This window comes from Oenanthe melanoleuca, chromosome 1, assembly GCF_029582105.1.
Source record: "Oenanthe melanoleuca isolate GR-GAL-2019-014 chromosome 1, OMel1.0, whole genome shotgun sequence".
Lineage (NCBI taxonomy): Eukaryota > Metazoa > Chordata > Aves > Passeriformes > Muscicapidae > Oenanthe > Oenanthe melanoleuca.
In genome coordinates, this window is record NC_079333.1 from 71730962 (window position 1) to 71754313 (window position 23352).

The window sequence follows — 23352 nt, forward strand, 5'->3', positions numbered from 1 at the left end:
ACACTCCAGAGCTGGCTGCTTCAAGAAGCCATGTAAAATAATTTATCCCAAGCTCAATAATGCTATGGCAACTAATATTAATCTAACTTTTAAAGCCTTTATTCCTCTTTTTGTGGTGGCAGCAGTAGGGGAAGATGTTTTTGAGAGCTGGGAAGCTGCTCTGCAGGCTTCACAGTGCTGCTGGCACACATCCCCCAGCCTCCTGCTGAGGAGAGCTCGGTATCCACACCTACAGCTGGCAGTGCAGGTCTGCCTGAGAACCCAAAGGTATCCCTTCTTTAAGGGAATGGCTGCTTTGTGTTTTAACAGATGCTATGCTTCTGGTAGCGGAGAGATTAGAGGGACCATTCAACATTGAATCAGTCATGGATCCTATTGATGTCAAGATTTCTGAAGCCATCATGAACATGCAAGAAAACAGCATGCAGGTGTCAGCAAAGGTACTGTGTGAGTCGTGCCTTCTCTGTTGTTGAATGTCACAAGTGGGGGGAAAAACATCTCCACCAATTTTTCTGTCTAGACTTTAAGAGATTGTCCAGGCCACCAGAAATTACTTTTGCTTGTTCAACAGCTCACCAGACTGCCTTTGAATTCCTCATCTAGTTAAACAAGTTTGAATTTTTCAAAAGGAAGGGGAAGGGAGAAAGCTAGCATTTATTAAACTTCAAATTAATAGCTGTAAGAGATTTAAGGGAGAGTGCTGAAAGCCAGCAGTAACTCTGTAAGCATTATCCTGCAGAATACACTTGGTAGCTTCCACTCGTGTCTCATCTGTGATTCTCCATATTAGCTTCCAAACACATTTTGATTTATCTAGGTCAGACTGAAGCACAATGTGTTTCAGGTGAATGCACAAAATGTTCTGTTTAACCTCCTTTAATAACCACTCTAGGGAAATACTACACTGGCTGGTCTCTGATTACCAGACCTCAGTTTGACAGAGTTTTGTCTGGATTCTGACACAAAGATAAACAGAGCTAATGATACCAGCTTCCTCCTTTCCATTTTTAATGTGTGTGTGCAGACACAGATCACCACCACCTCTGAACCCCATGTTAATAAGATTCTTCTAATTCAGTAGCAGGTGCTGTCAAGACAATAGTCAACAATTAGTGGCTTTGCCTTAATATTCATCAGTGCATTGTGGCTGAAATTCTAAAGTCAACAGGATTGCTAAGCCATCTGCATTAGAAGCTTCCATCTCCCCTCTAACTCCCAGTACTCAGGTGCTGGCCAGACTGCCATCTAAGTCAGTGATTTTCCATTGCTTGGAAGGAAGCTGCTGTAGCTGGGAATAAAATTGGGGACAAAAAGCAGGAGTCTGAGGTTTACATTCTTCCTGTCAACCCAAAATTAGATGCTTTTTATGGCCCCAGTGCTGCAGGTTGCTAAAAGTTTCCTTCAATATGCCTTTTGCTTTCAACTTACATGACGTTCCTTGGATTTTAAAAGCAGTCTGCATCCTGCAGGATGAGACTTTATTCTGACACCAGTGATCAAGGTGTTTTAACAGCCAAATTCTCTCGAATATTTTGGTAATTAAAGTCTAGCTTCAGCAAACTCAGTCCTTACCTCAAAAAAGAAACAAAAAATATTTTCTCTTAAAACTCACCCAAGGCCCAGGTGTATTTTGTTTTCTTTTTTACTTGTTTGATTTTCAAAGTTTTTCCATTAGCTGGAAACCTGCATCCCCTGCAAGAGTCCAATGATGTTTTGGCATGAGCTCACCTCACTATTTGTTTGTAGCAGAGCACACTGTTTCTCCTGTCCCTCAAAAATATTTTGTTTGCTGTAAAGATTAATAGCAATGTCATTTGCAATGCAAAACTTTTTCCTCTAAGAGAAACTTTAGACAATTTTTTAAAAATCTTGCAGAATAGAAATTTTATCAACAAAATTTATTTTGTCATATTTTTATAGATAACAGAGCTGTCTATCCTTGAGGGACCTTTGTACATTCTCTATAGACCATTATTCTCCTGAAATGGGATTTCCTTGATCTCCCAGATTATATCCATCATTTTTCATGCAACATGGAAATGCTTTACCCCTTAATGAAAAGCAAATGCTTTGGGTGTAGTGCTGTCCTCTTCTATGCCAGGCTGCAGACCTGCAGAGATGATATACAAGCAGACTTTGAATCTGTCCTCTGTCATCTAATTTTTCCCCCCTTACACATATTGACCACTTAGAGCTTCGGTGAGAATGACAGATTCCTCACCAGATGTAATGGGGTGCATGGGATGCAACTGCACACCTGATGTGGGAGAAAAGCCACTCTCATCAATTATTCTGAGATGCCACTCAGCTTATGATCTTTTTATTATGATCTTTTCTATTTTCTCATTCTTCAGACAATTTTGCACCTTTTTTTTGACTCTACCTGCTGAAAAATGTGGTGACTAGGAATCATAGCTATTTTTCCACAGGTCAGTCAGTGCCTTTTTACAGTGGAAAAATCATGATGCACTAATAATGTTATGCCTGCAACACCCACATACATATAGATGCTTTTTCACCACTGACATGCAGCCTTTTCTACCTAAAAATCTTATTGATGTCTGAGAGAAGACTCTATGCTGTATTCAGTAGAATTTTCAGCCATGTTATATAATTTTGGCTTTCTTTTAAAAGGAGTGGAAAAAATTAAAACAAATGGGTTCCTCCTCAAGGAGCTCTCAGTTACTTCATCCTCTTTGTAGGCAGAAGAACCAGACTTTACTTAATCTAAAATCCAGCACCCCTGTTTCAAATAGTTATATAAAATTTCCCTATTCCAAATGTCTAAGAAAAAGCCAATGACTTAACAATTAATCAGTGCAGACAGTCAAGGCTTATTGCTTCAGTTCACTCCTTGTCTTTCATGTCCTTAGAAGACACAAACCCTCTGTCTTCCTTTTTTGATGGCTGCATGTCAATACTGAGACAGGGAATAATAGATACCACATGTACCTCTTCTTTGTCTTGCTGACCAAGGACATTCAGACTCAGACACATTCCAGTATCTCTCACTGCAGAAAACAGAGCACCTCTGTTCCCAAGCCATTAACTTTTCTTTGTGTGGTGATTATAGTTGATTCTTCTAGCACAGTTGACATTAAACATGAGCTAGTATTATGTTAAGTTCCTCTAATTCATGCTGAGGCTGCAATCTTTCTCTGTTTTCTTGGTATTTCTCAGCAGTTTATATTCAGCACTGGCTGCCTGGGCATTCTGACCACAAGTCTCTAGGCTTCTTGGCTGCTCACCTGCACAACTGTCATGTGCCTTAATGACAGACACACACAGTCCTAATTTTGCCTCAGGGAAAGCCCCATTCCTGACAGCTGTGGCAGCTGGAGATGCTTGTCAGAAAACAGCAATGGTATAGGAAGTCACACTCCAAGGCCCAAGGCCTTTTGCTGGAAGGATGTATGTGCCTGAATATGCCTAAAGTTTCCCTTCTCCAAGAGAAGACAGGGACTGATGATCATCAGAACCAGTTTCCATAGATTCATCCTCTGACACCTGCAGCCATTCTTACAGAATACCTTCCCCAAACCAGAGTGCAAAGCAGTGAGCCTGGGCTGCCTGAGATGCCTCCCAAGACATCAGCACCTTTTAAGAATAGGCTTTGTGGGCTGGTTCTACCCAGACTAATGTTTCCTGAAGGTTGCCTCTGGCAGAGGTCAGGGTGCAGGAGATTTACCTTGAATTTCTGCTTACAAAAGCTGAGATAGGATATCCTCCTTATTGAAATCTCTTTGTTATTCTCTATTGACACCTTTTTGGTATTTGAACAATGTATTAACAAATTCAGTGCTCAGCAACATGTTGATTATTCCTCAGGCAAAATTTCTACATTTTGTGGATTGTTTCTCAAGGTTCAGCTCATATCCAAGATGTAGTCATAGCATACATTTACCTTATTTTCATTCTCATTCTCCCTGAGGTAATTCAGGTAGTCGTATTCAGAGTCATAACATATAAATGTTCATTTCAATCTCAGCCAAAACAAGCATGTTTTGAGAGCCTTCACAGTTTTCCCACAAGGCTGTCAGTACCAACACCTTTGATTCCTGCTTCAAGTCAAAAAGTAAATGCTACATCTGCTCCATTTTAAAACAATAATGTTTACTAGTTGATATCTACAGAGACTGCTCAATCACAAGAGGAGGAAAGCTCAAAAACCAGCACAAGAGATGTTATAACATCCTTTTTTTAGATCCATTTAAATGGGAAAAAAATTCCTAATCTGGTTGCATCAGCATAATCCTGTCTCTATTTCTGCTCAAAACACAACATATTGAACTATTTTCTGCCACAGTCTGGTCCTGTACAGCTATGTTAGACTGCTGTAAGAGCCATTTGGCTGCCATGACCAGATTTTTCCATTTTCATACAGTCTATCCCATAAGTGAGTTTCCCCTTAGTAAGTCTTAAATCTTCTTTTATCTGAGTTGATGGATGTGCCATTTTAGCCTATAAATATATGTTCCTTCTCAGCAATTACTTCAGCTAAATGGATGAATGAGCTCCATGACATAGCAGACTACCTATGCATTATTTATAAGGAGGATGTCTTCACAGAACTACATCCAAGGTTCTTCTTAAAATAGTCCACAAGCTTCATATTAAAACCTCTTCATTTATCTGTGTTCTTTCTAGAGCTCTGTGCAGGAAAAATATAATGGCACTTTAGGTAAAAAAATCAATGCTATTCTATCTGAAGAGTCAATGGAGCAGAATAATATAGAGACACTCATCTGGAAACACTGAGCACTAGCACATGGCTAAATAACAGTATGACCCAAGGCTTCACAGAGAACAAACTGTGTCTTCCACAAAAATTCTAATCTTCAAATTCTTCTGGGAAAAGGGCTCTTTTTTCTACAGTATCTACATCCTAGGCATAAAGTAGATACTTCCATTTAGTCAGCTCAAGAGATTTAATTCTTCACTGGCTCTGTTGCCTTGCTCTCATGGCTTGGTTCATATCCCTGACCACAGAGATTTGGTCCATTTGAGCTTTAACTGCAGTTCAGTGGGGAATGGGTTTGTGCTATAAAATCTTAATAGGTGTCTCAGATATCCCAGAACATCCCAAACTACTGTAGATGCTGATGAGAGAGAAACAGAAGGAAGGTTTTGATCTCAACTATCATAGATATATAGCTTAAATGTAGACACGTACACGATGACAACTAAATTTAGTTTCTTAATTTCAAATGGAATCTGTCCTCAAAATTCAGATGAAATGGACAGCACCAATTATATATAAAATACAAGTTTTTAGAGAGTGGGTTTATGCTACCAATTCACAGCAGGTGTAATGAAACACCTGAATATTTTTCCTGAAATTGTTCAATACCTCTGACTATCATTGTAAAGTAAATAATTCATGTGCTTCTTCTTAGTAAGCATTTGTCAATATCAGTTATCATATTTACATTTTGTGTTCTGTCAATTAATACCAGGATGCAAATTTTAAAATGTCTCTTTTGCACTCAAAATTCAGTTACTGAATATTGTATCCTTTCTGCATTTCTGTTAGGCCATTTAAAAAGCAAGTTCTTTTTTTTTTTATGTGATGTAAATATTACTGTCTAGTTTCCATCTCTGTTATTGTCTGACTGAATGCAAATTTGTTTGTATAAAATCATTTGCTGCAACTATTTGCAGAAGATAAATGCCACAAAGTCCCTGTTGGGTTTTTTCAGTACATCATAAGAAAGATAAAATATAAATTATGTAGACTTGCAGTTGCAGCACATGGTCATACAAGTAGCTTAACAATCCCACACTGGGACATTTAAGGATATGTGCCCTCACTTTCCTTTCTCCTGAGAATCTAGTTGTATGTTTTGGATAATTGTAGCTTGCTTTGTAGGTAAATACCCAGTTGCTTAATTGAGTAAATGGGATTTCATAGATATCTAAATAAACATTTATGTTTTCAGTGTATAACTTATCTTGAGTCATAGGAAACTTTAGTAAACTTTTGTAAGTATAATTCATGCTCTTAACATACAGATTTCACCCTTTAAATTGTGTGCTATCCTACACAATCATGTGCAAATCTTGAATATTAATCTTAGTTGAATTTTCTTCATAGAGGAAAAATAAGATTCTTTCCCAATGAAAGGTTTAAAGCTTTACAAGCTAAAATAATTTTTCTTGGTTGATTAATTTATTGTCCAATAGTCCCTAGGACTACTGAGACTTAAAACCTTAAAACAGATATTCTTAAACCAGAACAAACAGTATTCCACTCATAAACTAAAAATCCCAATGGCCATACAGCAGCTGACTTGCTAGACTTCAAGCCAAAGCAGAACTGATGATTGGACATATATTTAGTATGAATCAGCTTCTTTCAGAGAATTTTTAATCAACTGGGGCCTCTAAATTAACATCAGGAAACCTAACTGAGAGCAAATTCAATGTACCCTGAAAGAAGGACAAGTTGCACCATGGATTTGGGTCACTCCTCCACAGGGTGCAGTCCTTCAGTCAGTCTTCTCCTGTGTGTCCCTCACAGGGTCACAAGTCCTACAGGGATCCTGCTCCAGCCTGGGCTCCTCTCTGCACAGGTCTGCAGGTCCCTGCCAGGACCCTGCTCCAGCACAGCCCTCTCAGGGGTCACAGCCTCCTCTCAGCACCCACCTGCTCTGCTGTGGGTCTGTTCCAGGGCTGGGGGTGGATCTCTGTGTCCCCATGGATCTGTTCCAGGGCTGGGGGTGGATCTCTGTGTCCCCATGGATCTGTTCCATGGCTGAGGGTGGATCTCTGTGTCCCCATGGATCTGTTCCAGGGCTGGGGGTGGATCTCTGTGTCCCCATGGATCTGTTCCAGGGCTGGGGGTGGATCTCTGTGTCCCCATGGATCTGTTCCATGGCTGAGGGTGGATCTCTGTGTCCCCATGGATCTGTTCCAGGGCTGGGGGTGGATCTCTGTGTCCCCATGGATCTCCATGGACTGCAGGGGCACAGCTGCCTCACCATGGGCTGCACCATGGGCTGCAGAGGAATCATCTCCAGAGCCTGGAGCATCGCCTGTCCCTCCTTCTGCACTGGCCTCGGTGTCTGCAGAGTGTTCTCACATGTTCTCACCTTGCTCTTCTCTGGCCACAGTTTCATCTGCACAGTGACTTTTTTTCCTTCCTAAATATGTTATCACAGAGGCATTACTATCATTTCTCATCAGCCCAGCCTTGGCCAGCAGAGTGTCTGTCCTGCAGCTGGCTGGCATTGGCTCTGCAGGACATGGGGGAAGCTCCCAGTAGCTTCTCACAGAAGCCACCCCTGTAGCCTCCCACTACCAAAACCTGGCCACAAAAACCAACATAGCCACACAAAAAAGAGAAATTCTACAATCAAAACACAGCATCTGCATCCTTTTCACCCCCCACAAAGTTCATTCAAACAGTCTGTATATGGCATTATATTTTAATATATCTTACGAGAAATTCTGACTTTTTTTTTTTCTTTTGAATAGAGGCAAAATGATGGAACAGCCAAAATACAAAGGTCACAAAGTCAGAAGGGTTATTCTAAAACTGAAAAAGTTGATATGAAGGCACACACTACGATTCTACTTCAGGAGAGCACTTGAAAATTTTAACTCTGTAGATATTCTACCTCTTTTCAGATGTGCAAAAATGCCACTGGGAAATAAGCTTGATATCCAGTAGTCAAAAGTGTCCTCTGGTGTCCTTTAGTACCTTCCAGATACACAGTGCTGAAACTTTTTTCCAAATGGAAGTATATGAAAAATTTCATAACTGGAACATTATTTTCTATACCCAGAAAACAAACATAATAGCAGAAAATAATTATCACTGCTGTCACAGTGGTAGTCTGCCCTACCCTTCTTGGGATTGGTATTGGTAGGGGAATGAGAAAGTTATCCAGTTATAAGACTATTTCATCATTGACCTTTTCTCTAAGACTACAAATAAGATTGCAAGGTAGAAAGAGCTGTAGATAGCAATTACGGATGACCTATGATTCTGGGTAAATACCACATTTTAACAAAACTGAAAACAGTTATCAACTATGTCCTGCCACAAAGAACATCCTTTGGTGCATTTTTCTTCCTGGAAAGACAGCAATTAGGATGCTTTCAGATGTTAATTTCTCATAATAATCACCTTCTTAAATTAAGGGGGTTTTAAGGTCCCTGTTTGTTTCTATACCTTCACCAAGTGATTAACAATGCTAAATTATTAACCTGAGTTTTAATGCAGGCCAAACACTGAATTCACTAGTATAAAATATCAATCAAAGCTTGTTTAAAGTGTACAAAAGAAAGAATAAAGAGGCTACAAAATACCAGGTATTCTTTTTTTATGATTTTCATATAACCAACATATAACCAAGAATGTCTTTTCCAGGTTTTCCAAGGATGTGGCCAACCTAAACCAGCACCTGCCCTGAGATCTTCCCGTTCTGTCCCTGAGAACTTCAACACCCGGTTTAGACCATATAACCCAGAGGAGCGACCTACAACTGCTGCTGGCACAAGTTTGGACAGGCTGGTAAGGCAAAATATATTCAATTTTCAGATTAATACAAAAGATTTGACTATATACTAGAAGGTGGTAATCCCCTGATTTAATAATTTTATAATTGCACTTTATAGTTTCGTTGCCAGCTGTTCCAGCATTCAGTAAAGCTTTTTTTCTCCATTGGAAATGGTATAGAATTTCATTGTAGGAGAACAGTATAGTTCAGTTTTTATGTATTAGACTTGTTAGAAGAGAATGAACTCTCTGCTAGAGGCCTAAAACCACATGAGCTTTTGCAGGTACTTTTCAGTATAAATTTTGTATCAAAAGTGGTCTACAACAATATTTTGGTTTTTTTTATTTTATAAAAAATTATGTATTAAGGCCATTTTTATCACTAGTTCTTTAAATTATGCCCTTGCAAAGGCACCTCAATTTGTTTCACTTCTTTACTTAATTATAAAATTACCACTGCTTTATTTCCATCCTTCTCAACAATTGACTTTAATCAGCTAAAACTTCAGTGATCATTAGTCTTGCTTTATGTATTCAATCATTTTGGAAAAAAAAAATACTTGAACATAAGAGTATTTTCTTTACTACCAATCATTGGATTCACATTTCAGACTTCAATGTTGCTGCTATTTATACATCTATAGATTTATAGAGGGCTAATTACTACAGCTGTTAGTGCCATCCCAGCAATCATCTCTAGGTAAAACCGATGAGCAGAACTGAAGAGTTTCTGATTTTAAAAAGGCTGTATCACATGCCCTCAGCTTATTGCTGCACACTTGCAGAGCACTGCTCTGTCTTGGCAAAGAGAGCATCCAAATCCACCAATGTAGATGAGGACCTGGATGTCTCCCTGACACTGCCATTCATGTGATGGTCACAGTAGTTTCTCTCAGTGCCAAGTCTTTCCAATCACTTCTGTCTATGCTGTACCCTGTGTACTCCATTCTGTCAATTTTCATGGCAACTCAATAGGAAAATAACATGGCATTTCTAGCCAAGACATGGGATTACCCTGCAGCAAAAAGCATCATTTGTTAGTTCTCTGCACTTCTGGCAATAGAAGTGGTTATTCTAAAAGGAGAAGCAGAGAGAATCTTACCTCCATTGTAGATCCCACCACAGCAGGATCATAGTGCAGTGCAACATCTCAGGCTGAAAATCTGACTAGCAATACTCAGCCTATATTTGATGGGATCTTGATTTTACCCTTTCACTTTAGACTCAGAGAACCAGTCCTTCTGCATTGCTCAGAGCACAGGCCTGGACCTTAATGTAGAATTGGCCAAGGTGAAGTGAAAGGTCACCAAAGCCTTTATGTTTCCATCATGCTTTGTCAAATCTAAAGGTTGCAAGCAGCTGTAATGGGAGAAAGAGCCTAAAAAGGAAGGGACTGGAAGCACAGCTCAGCTTGGATTAGTCAGATGATGTAAGAACAGTTCAAGTATTTTTTAATGAAAAAGAAAGGCTTAAAATACATTACATATTGACATAAGAATACTTATGAACATTTTAATATCCTTTTTAAAATACTAACTTGTAAAATACTGAGCAACACACAATAAAGCAGAGGTGTTTCCTATTCTGCCATCCTTTAAAGGCTGAAACTAATGAAAGTTGCCAATGCAGATAATTCTTTATAACTTCTAGACTTTGAAAGGGGAACTTATCTCCATATGATTTAACTAGTTTTGCTCATGCATTATTTCAGGAAAAAAAACAAGAAGTTTAATATTGCTGCTGTTAATTTAAAAAATGTTCAAATCAAATTCCTATTTCCTGTTCTTGTTTATGGTATTTAAAATAATTACTATTTATGGTCAGTTAATGATGAGTGTTGGGATCAAATCCATCTTCAAATGCCAGTGATCAATGTGTTGTCTCCTTCTGGGCTGGGACCGACCATCTCTCAATTCAGAGAGGGCTGCTGATCTCAGTGGAGCTGGGAAAGGTAGTTTATGTGGATTAGAGCAGGCACCCTTATTTCAGAGCTCTAATCCCTTACCAGCTCTTGGGAAAGGTCACTGCCTGCATCCCACACCATCTTGGGTAATTTTACTCAGAAGGATACAAATGCTACACTCCTGCCTCACAGAAACACCATTTAACCTGTGTTAGAACCTCACCTTTCCACGTGCTGAATCATTCCCTGAGTGGTGAATCTCTCTTCATTAACTACAGCCAGAGCTTGGAGGACCAGCTTCATTTGGATCCCCCAACCCTTGCACTGTTAACAGGATGTAAGGAGGACCCCATGCACAGCAGTTTTCTTGTCTACACACTGATCATTTCTGTTGCTTACTTCATAAAAATACACTGCAATATTAGCATTTTGTTGGTATTTTCATACACTTAAAGACTGTTTTGATTATTACAAATATAAGAAACAAGTTTTTTCTTGTGATTCAGAAGACGGTTCAGTGTTATATTAATGCTTTTAGAAGTCTGTTCTGGAGTTTGTTTTCATGAAACACTGTCAGACCACTTAACTTTAAGCTGTCACCACAGAATCCAAACATACAGTTACAAAAACCTCAAAAGAAGTGGCAAACCATTCTGCTTTTATCTGCCTTTGACAGCAGAAGAAGCCAAGTTTAGAAAATGTTTCCTCTGCATCTCAATGTTATACAAACATATCTGAACCAAATTCTGTTTTAGTCCTGCTCATATCCCCACCTATAAACTTATATTTTATCAGGTGTCTTGCACAGAGCAGCCCTCATAAGGCACCTTTGCTGAAATCACCAGGTACTAAGCCCATCTAAGAAAGTGCTTCTTCATCCTTGCCTGAGCTTATGTGATTAGTCCAGACATTCCATTTCAAAAGGAGGGAAAATTATTTCTCTATGTTACTGTCATAGCTGTAACAAGTAAGGCTTAACAAATAAGAAATAGATCAAAAATAATTATAAGAAATGTAGAAAAATTTCAATATCCCCCAAAATATGTGGTATATGTGTTTTTAAAGCATCTGATGTATTGAGGAAGTTATGTAGAGCCTGAGAGACTTGTCTCAGCATGGATGAAAAGCATCATCTGAGACATCCTAGGGTATCTGAAATACAGGACCAGCAGAGGACTAAAGGAGACCAGTACATTTCTGGAGCAGCTGAGGGGAGCTGGCTTGAATACACTACAGAAACTCAAGCAATTCAAGACACTTATGCTCAGGTAATTCAGTGACATCTTCACAGCACTGGGCCTTCAAGTCAGGCTCTTTCTGAAGTCAATGGAGAGAGACACACATCTTTGGAGAGTGATTCACCCCATCTGTCACAGACATCACTCCAAGACTGGGAAATGAAAGACTCAGTTGGAATATCCACATGTAGATAGACAAGACTGGAATGCCTTGGGTATTTAAGTCATCTAACTGAGCTGGAAGATAGAATAGTAATTTGAGATGCTTATGCTCCCCTGGCTTGGCAGCTAAAATCTGGACAGAACACCCTAGAGGATGTTCACTATGAGACATCCAAGTAGGAGAACAGAACTGAGCCCCAGCTGTTCTCTGCAGGCTGCACTATGTGAAATTCAGCTACAAAAACAGAGTCACCTAATGCTCTTCAAGATCTCCAAGGTGAAAGCAGGGTTACAGGAGACCTGGTTGGAAGTAAGATGGCATATCTCAGAGGTGATAAATTCACTTGCTCTGCCTACATTTTGGTAGCTGTATTCCACCTTAGACTGACTGTAAAAGTAGCAAAAATTAGGACTTTTCTGATTCAGTGTAGAAATCCATAATGCAGATACCTAGAACCAGCTACCTTGATTTGAGTCCAGATGACTGTCAATTTTACTGAGAGAAATAAAGGCCTTCATTGTCTAAGTGTGGGTTTAGGCAACTGGTATGAGAATCACATATTTCTAAAGCACAATTCATCTCGTTCTAAAGTATACATTTGAACAGCTCAGAGAAATCTTTCTATATCCCTCTACTACAAAGGGCCAAAAAGTGATAATCTTAGTCCAGGCATCTAGCAAATACACCAGAAGATCAGTAAATTTAGAAATTGTCAAAAATTAAATAATTTTTACCACTGAGAACACCTACTTCTGTAGAGCATGATCTAAAGTTTCTCATTTAAAATCAAGTGCTTATAAAGACTCGTTATCTTCTCTGTGGTTGCCTGTTTGGTATAACCTGTGGTTTATTTTGTTTTGTTTTGTTTTGTTTTTCTGTTCCCTGAATCTGTTTCCCTCTTGCTTCCCAGAGGACTATCTGGAGGACAATGCAACATGGTGTAAGCTTTGGTATTCTTATTCTTCACTTCATTCCCATTTGTATTTGTACAATGCTGGGCAAAACACTTGTTTAAGTTTCATCTTCACCATCTTTACCTTGTGTGTGTGTCTTGTTGGCTAAAATACTAGCAGTTCTTTTCTGCAATTTTGCATTCTAATTTCATTTTGCCAAGTACCCAGAGCTGCTGTTGCCTTCCAGTACTTTTGTCTCACCTCAAGGATGTTGTCTCATCCCCAGAAAGAAGCTGTGTATTCCTCCAGTGAACTAAAAACTGGTGTAAGCGTCCCCATAGTCTCAAACCCCACAAGGGCATGTGGAGCAAATGCCTGGAGCAATGGAAATGAGCCCCCAAGCCTTCCTGGGCTCTGTCCCTAAAACTGCCCCTGTCTTGCTGGCCAATCTCCTTATGCTTTACAGCTTCACAAGTTTTTGTGGCTGGTTCCAGACAGAAAAGCCTTCCTCAGCAGAGCTCATTCAGCACAGCCCAAGGGGAAGGCAGGAACACTGCACAGATTTGCATTTAGCATGGACTTCTTAGCAGGACTAATTAGTCTACAGAGAGCACCATGCTGATCCAGCCTTGCTGCTTCCTGTGTTTGAGCTGCCCCAAGTACCTCTGTACCCACCACATCACTGAGCAGCAGAGCTGTCTTAATTCAGCTGGAATTTCTCCCGAGAACATACTGCAGCCTGGCCTGGCTGGACGTGTACGAAATAATTCCACATTTTCCTTCAGGAGGACACGGAAGTTTTCTTGATTTTTCACCAGGGAGCTGATGCACTATTAAACATATAATACATAATGCACATGCATACTGTGGGACAGGCAACTGAGAAATTGGCTGTGGCATCCATGGGTGATCTGCATTCATGTACAGTGCAGTGGCTGCATAGATTAGTGGATGAGCAAGAGAACACCTTTTATGCTCTTTACCCTGGGGAGAGGAATATACTGTGTCACACTTTCTAGGAGAATGTTCTTTAGGAGTCCCTTCTGATTTCTTTAAAGAAAAAGTAGATAAAGTCTCAATTTACATGAGGAAAATACCCTGAACTACCCTTTTTAGGAATAAATTCCGATGTACTTTAAGTTTGTTTTAAACTTTTTTATTCCATTTTGCTGTTTTCTTTGCAACAGTGAAAAAATGTGATGGTAACCTAAAATCAGTTGTGAGCAACGTTTTTCCCCTGCTCTAAAACAACATGAAATAGAAAATATTACTTAATAAAATATAATCTGCTTTGCATTTTAACTGTAAAATTCTGAAAGTAACAGGACTGTATTCAGACATTGATCTGAATAGGCCAGGGAATCCTCCAGGGCACTCTTAAAAGCGAAGTTTTCATTTCAGTTAGACTCCATTTGGTCCACAATCATGAACTGTTAAATACATGCCATGGTAACGCAGTTTTCCTGGGATAGGATGTTTATCCTCAAGATTTTTTTTTTCTCAAGAGACCCTAGAATATAGTCCACAAGGTATAAGTCTTATACAGTTTAAAGTTCTGAGATTAATTTTCCACAGATCTTCTGAATAGAGGCCATAGGATAAGATACGAACAATGAGCTGCAAAATTCATCATAACTCTGGAGGTTTGGGTTGCACTCTTAAGGCTGAAGATGACAGGCTTGCACAAGTGTTTTAGAAGCCCACTGGCTTCCCACAGGCTACTACCCCAAAACCCTTAGACACTGTGCTGTTGGATTTGATAACCCTGTGTGATGTTAATCAGCAGATGATTCCTGAAATGTGCAACTCCTCCAATTTTATGTTTTGCATGTGTAGACAGAGTCTTGCTCCTTATTAGCAGTTTGGATGCAATATGCAAAATGAATAAATTTGTTTTACCACATTCATTGTGGTTATTTGGTGTTAGATTTAGGCTTTGATTGGTTCTCCAAAACTGTTTGTTTAGCATCAAGTTTTGTTTAATCTCAGTTTCTGTCTCACAGCAATATCGAAGTTTAAGTCTGTGCAATCATTTCTCCCTCCATGGTTAATACCAGTTACAGGTGGCAAAGGTGGATGAATGATGGTGGCTGTCAGAACCCTCCTGGGAGACCTGACAGAGTCCTGTTTTTAAAAATGGTGATATTATTCCATGCCCCAGGTGAATGGTTGTGCATGCTGCTGTATCTGATGCGCTGCACTCCCAACGTGCGTGAGGTGGTTGCTAAGACTGAGCTTTGTTACAGGGGCTGCATCTGCCTTCAGGTGGAGTGGGTCTGCCTGCTGCTCACACCCTGACTGGCATGGGCAAGGAAAGGCCATCTCCCAACAGGGACAGGAGCCACAGAGCTCTGCCTTAATTAGTTGTCAAAGAAAATGCACAAAGCTTGGCTGCCACGCAGTGTCTGCCATGCCTGAAGAGTGATGTCTTGTGGAACACAGCGCCTGCTTGATCTTCTTCTAAAACGGACTTTTTATTACTAATTGAGCTTCCTTTGCCTGATGGGTGTGAAGACCCACTGAGAGTCATCATCTCATGTCCAGGAAAGTCTTAGGGGTGTGAGTGGTACTATGGATCACTGTTAGAGAGGTGGGGAATGCAAAACCTGTAGATCAAATCCACTCCTGATCACCAGACTTTCATCGAACAGTAAGATGAGGAAATGGCACAGTCTTGGGTCTTCACCTGGTGTACATTGAAAAATTATGTAATTGCTGAGCTTTGCACTTAGGGTAAAGAAAAGTAAGATATCTAGGCTAAAGTTTGCACATCTGTGCCCTATCAAACCAGACAAACATGAAGTGTGATTTATTTGTCCTAACTTTTCATGTTTCTAGTGTTGCAATCGAAGTCTGAGCTACCACTTCATTCCCTTACTACTAGATGGAGATAGCACCTCCAAAGTTTGCCTAAAATATTCATTTAAAGACAAGACTCTGAATTACCCCCTTCTCCCCACTGAGGGTGAATGGAATCTGGATCATTAATTCAGAGATCCAATTTGTAGATGTCTAAATGTAACCATAATTCTTGGTATGGGAGCTAGGCTCTATGAATCAGATGTGCACAAAGGAGATTTTGTCTAAAAGATATATTGATACATAGTTCTTATCATACTGCTAATCATACTCATTGCCATGGTGTGATCAGGTAGAAGGATAGCTAGACTCAAATGAAAATCATTAATTTGAAGGCTGCACTACTTCTATTCAATGGAAATTTCACCTTGTAAGTCTGGATTAAAATCTACTTCCTTCTATTTGATGTTTTAGCTTCTGTTAAATAAAGACTAGGGGTTTTTTCCAATATACAGAAAGTTTATATTACCAACCTCTGGAAGATTAATCTAAGCAAGAAATACATTTGCACTGCTCCTTCAGCTGGAAGATAGATCACATTTCATTTCATGTGCTTGTGCATGAATCTATGTAGAAGGAAAAGTCAATTCTTCATGTTCTTCTTCATGATAAAGAAAGATAGTAGCCATATATACATCTTCTGCATTTCGTATTTTGGTATCATATCAGGAAAAAAAAATAAGGTTTAAAAATTAGTGACAGGGCTTGTGTCACCACTTGCAGTGCATAAACCATGCTCATTTAGATGCATTCAAGTAATATGACAATAACAGCAATGACTGCCTGCCTCCCTGGAAGGTGTTACAGTGTGATGAATTCTTGCATTGTTAAGATGAGTGCAGACAACAAGTTCTAAGTTTCCATAAAAAAATGGATTTGTTATATATTATCTGTTCATCTACCACTAGAGAATTAGAAGGTCCTTTTTGTGCAAGTGACTACAGAACATAAAATGTCTTTCCACAACAAAGTCAGTTGTGTACATATGGAGATGCCAAGAGAGAAATTAGAGCTTTGGAAATTTCTAAATGGGTTGCAAATAGTGAATCTCACTCTCCAAAGAAAAACGTGTTTTATGCTTTATTGGCAATTAGTTTCCCCCAGCCTTTGGAGATTGTTTTATTTTGTTAGACTGCAGCACATGGATATATTGTGAACTCATAACAGGAGTGTGCAGTGCTGGACTCCACTTAGAGCAAATAGCAGGTTACAGCAGACTGAAACTGATTTCCAAAACTAACCATCTCATATGTTTTCCTTTGATTATAATAGACAGAAAATTGTACTTTATGGACTTCTATGTGTATTACAGTGGCTAAAGAGAGGTAAAATACAAGGAATAACAAGGTTTATCTTCATTACAAATGGTGACTTTTTTCTGACCCTTCTTTAGTCAAAACCGAATATTTTACATTAGGAAAGATTTCCTGTATGTTTTTCCTGCTCTTATCATCCTTCAATCTTTACCATCCCTCAATCATATCAATGTATCAATCTAGCTTGTTGGGATAGAAATGCAGGATGCTTCTGTAATGCAGAGCTGCATGTAAACAGTAAATCTTGAGTTACAGATAGTTACAGATGTTTGATGGGAAAGCCAAGATGATTAACAATACTGGGGAAGGCAAAAGCATGGATTCATCACATCAAATTGTATCCATCATTAACAGAGCAAACCCAACAGCATTTTCTGATCCTAGGTCTAGGTGTACACCCTGGCAACCTCACAGGTCCACATTAGGGCAAAATGAATAGCTAGCATATTACCAATTCAGATGCTTAATCAACATGGGAAGTGGGAGAATACCTGAAAGACACTTCAACAGATCCTGTTCTGGACACTGCTGAGTACTGAGGTACACAGTAACAGAGAACTCTGCCTACAGGATTAGGACTGAGTAGTATGGAGTCTTTGCACAGCTGGTTAGGAAAACAGGCACTTTCAGAGGGTAATTCCCAGTCTAATGTAGATGTCTGCCACAGATTGCATGAATAGCTCTGTGGAAGTGCCAGTGTTTCTCCATCAGCTATGAAGAACTTTAGGTTGACAAGATATTTAGGTTACAGAGAGCTAGAGCTCAGTTCATCTAACTCCTTCTGAGCAGTCAATACCTGATTTCTCCCCAGACAGGCCTACCAAAGTGAAAGTGACTAAGACTATTAGAATTAAGGACTCAGATGTAGTCAACTGGGGACTTAGTAGAAGCTCATAATTTCACAGTGTCACTGTGTTCCAGTGCCTTTTTGATCTGGCAGCAGCAACCATAAATTACCATCCTGTACATGTCTTTGTCAGCTTTCTTGGGTCTTGCTGCTTCTGTACTGAATGTATGTCATGTAAATGTTATTTCTGGTACAAAAGGAATGGAATTCACTGTCTGATTCAGTGTCTCTAACACAGGTGCTCTGTGGAGCTGGATTTGTTATTCTTCCATGGTAGCAGTGGAGAGCTAGTCAAGGGGGTCAGTAACAGACAGAAATCACTTGCTGAAACATAAGTGTCATGCTGAGTAAGGTACCCTGAACTATCTAGGCATCTGCAAAGAGCTAAGAGATGTGATAAAGGCCTAACAGATGTTCTTCTATCTCCTGGATGCTCTAGAGGACTCCAACATGCCATTAAATTTGTATATATCTGTATTGAATGCAGGAACTGGGAGCTATTCATAAGATCTTAAATCAGACCAAAATGAGACAGCTGGCAACTTCAATAACTGTCTAGATGCCACTGACTAAGAGGTCACAGCCTTTGCAGAGAGAGATTTCACATGAGGATCTCAGGTATGGTGCAGGACCTATTTGACACCTGTTCTGGAAGAGAGGGAAGGTTTCCAAAGGCAGTGGATAGGTGTCCACAGGCTATTGAATCTCACTGCAGGTCTCCACTGTCTGTGGTGGGTTCTTAGACACCCAGCTGACATGTCAACACCCTCACTGATAGATTTAAATTCAGGCAAGACTAATGTACTGCCAGATCCTGATGGACTGCTGACATTACTGTTCATTTGTATGGGAGCAAACCATCCTGCTGGTACTCAACCAGCTCCTAGCAGTCCCCAGGATAATTGCCTTTGCTTTAAAGTGCTGAGAATTTTCCTTTTTTATTATATATTTGGACAGCATAAATACAGTATAAGAACCCAAATGAAAACAGACCAGAATGAAAGTTGTTTTTCTCTTGAAACATTCAAGGCCATAAAAATATGCAGTACATAATAATAAATGTGTTACCTAAGTAACTGCTAGAGAAAGTAAAGTAAAGTAAAAAGTTAATTGCTTAAAGTGCATTGTGTTTTTAATATAACATACCTACAGTGCTCCTATATTAAAGTATGATATATATGGAGAAATAACAGGAATTTGAATAATGTATTCTTTCTGCTGAAAAAAGCATCAGTCATTTAGAGGAAAAAAATCACTGCATAATAAATGAACCTGTGTGAAACTTCTGTGATCTCATAATGAATGCTAATGGACTTAAAAAATCAGGGAACATTTATAACACTGGAAATAATTTTTATATCTAAAAATCAGGGAACATTTATAATACTAATTTGTACATTAAAATCTTTTCAACTCTTACTCCCTCATTCAGACAGAATCCAGTTGGCCAAATAGGGGTTTCTACCCCAGAGCCAGACAGATAATATATCCTTTGGTGTCAGCTGAAAGAAACAGGTACTTTCAAGGTACAGTTGATCTGAGCTACTTTAAAAATCTTTGTTGGATAAAGCAGCACTTGTGCTCTTCAGATCCTGCTTCTCACCATTTTCTGCAGAAGAGTTTGTAGTTCAAACAGGAACACTGACATCATGGGAAATGAATTTCATTCACAGATTCTTTTTTCTGGAGCTCATGGTCTGGATGGGCTAGAAAATTACTATCATTCACCTTGCTGGTATTTCTACTCAATTTGGTTACACTGTGCTGGGCATTGAACACATAAAAAACTCTGTTCCTGTCTTGAATATCTTAATAAGCTCTATCTTTCAGACCTTTTCTTCTGAAGCAGAAGATGCAGGATTCCCAGTCATTGCTCATTGCCTCTGTATGTCTTCCTAACCATTCATTTGCACTATGGGAATGGAATGATCCAGAAAAACAAAACACCTGTTCCTATAAAGCATGATATTTGTAATACCCAAGTTAACAAAATATGAATTGTAACCTGTTTGCCTCATATGAGACAGAGCAGAAAATTACTTAGGCAATTCAGATTACACTGCCAAGTGCAGAGCAGTAGAAATTGAATATTGTCCAGGGTGCAAGAGTCCCAGAGACTGGAAATTTGTCAGGCACAGAGCATTTTCACATGTAGTGGTGGGACTGGAAAACTATGACTGTTTTTGTCTGCAACCCATGTCTCCCAGATTAAAATGCTTACAAAACTGGGAAAGAAAAGAGGACAGCTCCTGTCTCAATCCCACCCAGATTCTTATTCCCAGTCCAGCTTTAATTCTCCTAGGTCAAGACCTTCACTGGATAACTCAGAGCTGGATAACTCAGCTCTTTTCTGCCTGCACAGAGAGGGGTAGATTCATCATACTTTTATCAAGTCACCCCTTGCTTGATAAAATCAATGTGGCAAAACCAGATCCCTTAAAAATCTCTTTTATCATGAAATCAGATGGATGTAGACATATAGGGGGAAGATGGATTGGAGAAAAAGCACTGCCTGTAAAACATGCAGCTCACTTGGGAATGTGACTAGCTGAAAATTGACTTGGTAATGTTCTGGGACAAAACCCCTGGAATTCTCAAGCTAGTTGTGGAAGTACTTTTAAGAAATCCTATTTTCCAGAGGTTGTAATGTTGATTTATTTCCGTGCTAAAATGTGAAATAATATGGCTGGCAAACACGCTTTCAGAAATCTAGAAAATAGTTAGTGATATATAGGGACATATTCTTCAATGTCATTTGTTCCTTAATGTGTCCCCATGGCAAAGGCACCATAATTACTTCAAGGCCACTCATTTCCATGCTATAACACTCTGCTCTCAGCCATTCCCTTCGTCAGAGAGAAATCAGAGATTAGAAGGGCATCATTGTAAAAAGGAAGATCTGAGCAGGATACTTATGTCATATAACCACCCAAAATTTAACTCTGGCCTCCTAGAGCAGGGTGACCAAAGCCAGACTCTCTCTACAGGATATGAGCCATACTCTAGAGTGTGGCTCAGTACTCAGTGGATGCTAAGGACACAAGCCAGTTGCTGAACTTTGCATCCAGAAAAGATCCACACACATACTCAAATGCAAGTGAAGTTATCAGGCTTTCAGGAAGGGCTCTGAAGCTGCATGGTGATCACACAGCTGACTTTAGATGCACACCTAAATGTTTTATTCCCCATTTGAAGCACTAGAGTATCTGACGCTTAGAACCTCCAAATTTGTTTTGCTCTTATCCAGGTAGCCATTCCCTAAACAAACTGGGAATATTTTGTCCTTTTCCACTGTTAGTAGTGACACATGACAGGACTAACATTAAGGCTCTCTTTATGATTTATTTCACTTCTCAATGCAATGTTATCTGATTTTGAGACTTTACTGCTTTAGCTGTTGGCTTGCTGAAGTGTTTTCTAACAAAGAAAGTAACACACTATAATCCAGACCAATGACTAATTTCCAGCAAAGAGTCCAAGGCACAGACTTCATTTGCACAATTCACCATTTAATTTAAATGGATTAAATTGCATAGTTAGGGGAAAGAGCAATGATAAGAACATACCTGTGAATACTCCATTCTTGCTGCAGTGCTGGAGTTGCCATAGTAACTTATCAGTGTAAGTTAATCAAGCCTTATCAGAAACCAGATGGAGCAAAGACTGCAAACTGTGGATCTTGAGGCAGACATTAAAAGTCAGATTGATGTTCAGCTAGAGGTAAATAGGGCAAGGGTCTGTCAGAGAGAAATTGTAGGTATAATATATTGATATAAAGGAACTACAGAGGAAATTTGGGTCATGAGGCACAGCAAGAAGTGTTTTAAATTTCGATTCATAATATTCAAATATTATTCTGGTTCAGAAAGTATGTTTATTTAAATAAGGTTCTGATATTCCGTATGGTTTGCTCCATCCTCATATGACTACTGTCATATTTACTTAGTCACAGCTATTTATCTTCTCCACTCAGTCTTCCAGGGGTTAGCTCAGCAAAAGAAAATCAAATTTTCCTAGTTGTCTTTCATATGCCAACATTTATAAACTGAAGGAACCTATCTTTTATTCTTTTACCTGTCTATGCCTAGGGGGTCATTTGTGAAGGAGAAAAACAATATGGTTTTCATGGGCCAGTGTGGGGATCTTGTTTCATGGATCTCTTCAGAAGAGAGAAAGATGCTGCATTTTCCACCAAGGGTGCACTGGAGAGAGGAGGGGGACACTAGGGAGAAGTCCTTCTCCATGTGTGAACCTGCAGGCCAAGAGGTTCAAGATGGCCAAGAATTTCAGTTCTGGGAATTGGCTGTATGCTCAGGAACAGGTCCAGGGAAGACTAAAACTCCTGAGATCTTTGCTTGGAAAAAAAGTGTGTTCTCCTCTCCTATTCCCACCTGCCAAAGAGGGCAAGCAGTAAAGTTTTACTTTTTCCCAGTACACAGAATTTTTAATTTGCCTGTAGGCTTCAGGTAGGAAAGGCCATGACAGCATGGGCAGTGGAAGATGGTGCTGGTCTGTATCATAAGGGATATGTGCACATATACCGGGGCAGCAAGCTGTTACCCTGCTCTGCAAATTCAGGGGAGGGAGGCCAAAATCATGAGCCTTTTGTAGGTTTATCAGTACAGAAGAAAAAGCCAAGAGGTGTTTTTCACCAACGCAGTCACCAACTTTTAGCCTTTGGGATGCATAGTACAAGACAGCTTGAGATAACCCTGCTCTTCATCAGAAGAGGTACTAGTCCTGAAAGGATCCACAGGTATCAGATGAATTTGAATGTCAACAAGCTAATCAGAAAACCCAAGGTTAGCCTGACTTGGGAAGGTACTAAGCATCCATCTAGTTTCCATGAAGAGCACTCATCTGCACATTTTCCTTTTGATAGTTTGCCAGGTTTTCCTAAGTAGGAAAACAAATGAGAGAAAATTGCTAAAACCACCTTGAAAGGAAGTGTAAACATAACAGAGATTTGGCTTGCATAGTATACTTCTTAAAGGGCTGGAAGCCATCTGTGGGATGATGTGAGGCAAGGTATATTTTCTGAAAATAATTGAACCCAAAAAGCATAAGAGCATTAAAGGAGGATGGGTAATCCAGTTCAGATAAAATGAAAAGTGATTCTACCTTTTTTCCCACACCTCATTGAATTAAACCATTTTGTGCATTGAAAAAATCATGCTGCTTTTTTCTTATTTATTTTTATGGATACAATTATTTTTAGGATTCCTGAGAAGAAGAAGGCTTTATTATCTAAGAGTTGTACAAACACACAGCTTTGGAACCAAGAACTTGAGTCAGAAATTAATTCAGACCTCAACCACCCTGACTCTCGGCTATCAAACTACATTTTTTCTGAAAAACAGGCAGGAGATATGAATAAGGCAGACAATTATTTTTGTTTCCTGTTTATCTGGGCTTGGTCAGGACTAGAAACAAATAAGCAAATAAACTAAATAAGGCAAGCTTCTGATGCAGTCTGCTATCTGAGGTTGCAGTAGAATTTCAGCAATATTTTGCAGATTTCAAAGGTTCGGAAACATGAAGCACTTTGGTTTTGGGGTGGTTCTTTAAAGGGCACCTTATAAAAAATCATCCCTGGGTATCTCCTTGCTTTGGTGCATAGCACTGCAGAA

The 23352-nt window shown here is 39.4% G+C and overlaps 1 protein-coding gene across 2 annotated transcripts in view; it reads left to right on the forward strand.

Annotated features, from left to right (window-relative positions):
• The first annotated feature begins 313 nt into the window (after nt 1-313).
• The window catches only part of GPC6 (glypican 6), a 65425-nt gene continuing 42386 nt past the window's right edge, over nt 314-23352 (forward strand). The window contains exons 1-3 of one of the 2 annotated variants that reach the window (XM_056487724.1): nt 314-440; nt 8375-8518; nt 12718-12747. In XM_056487724.1, the coding sequence (XP_056343699.1) occupies nt 315-440; nt 8375-8518; nt 12718-12747 (300 nt within the window). In that variant the 5' untranslated portion in view covers nt 314. The remainder of the gene's footprint in view (nt 441-8374; nt 8519-12717; nt 12748-23352) is intronic. The other variant, XM_056487806.1, reaches the window with a different exon arrangement.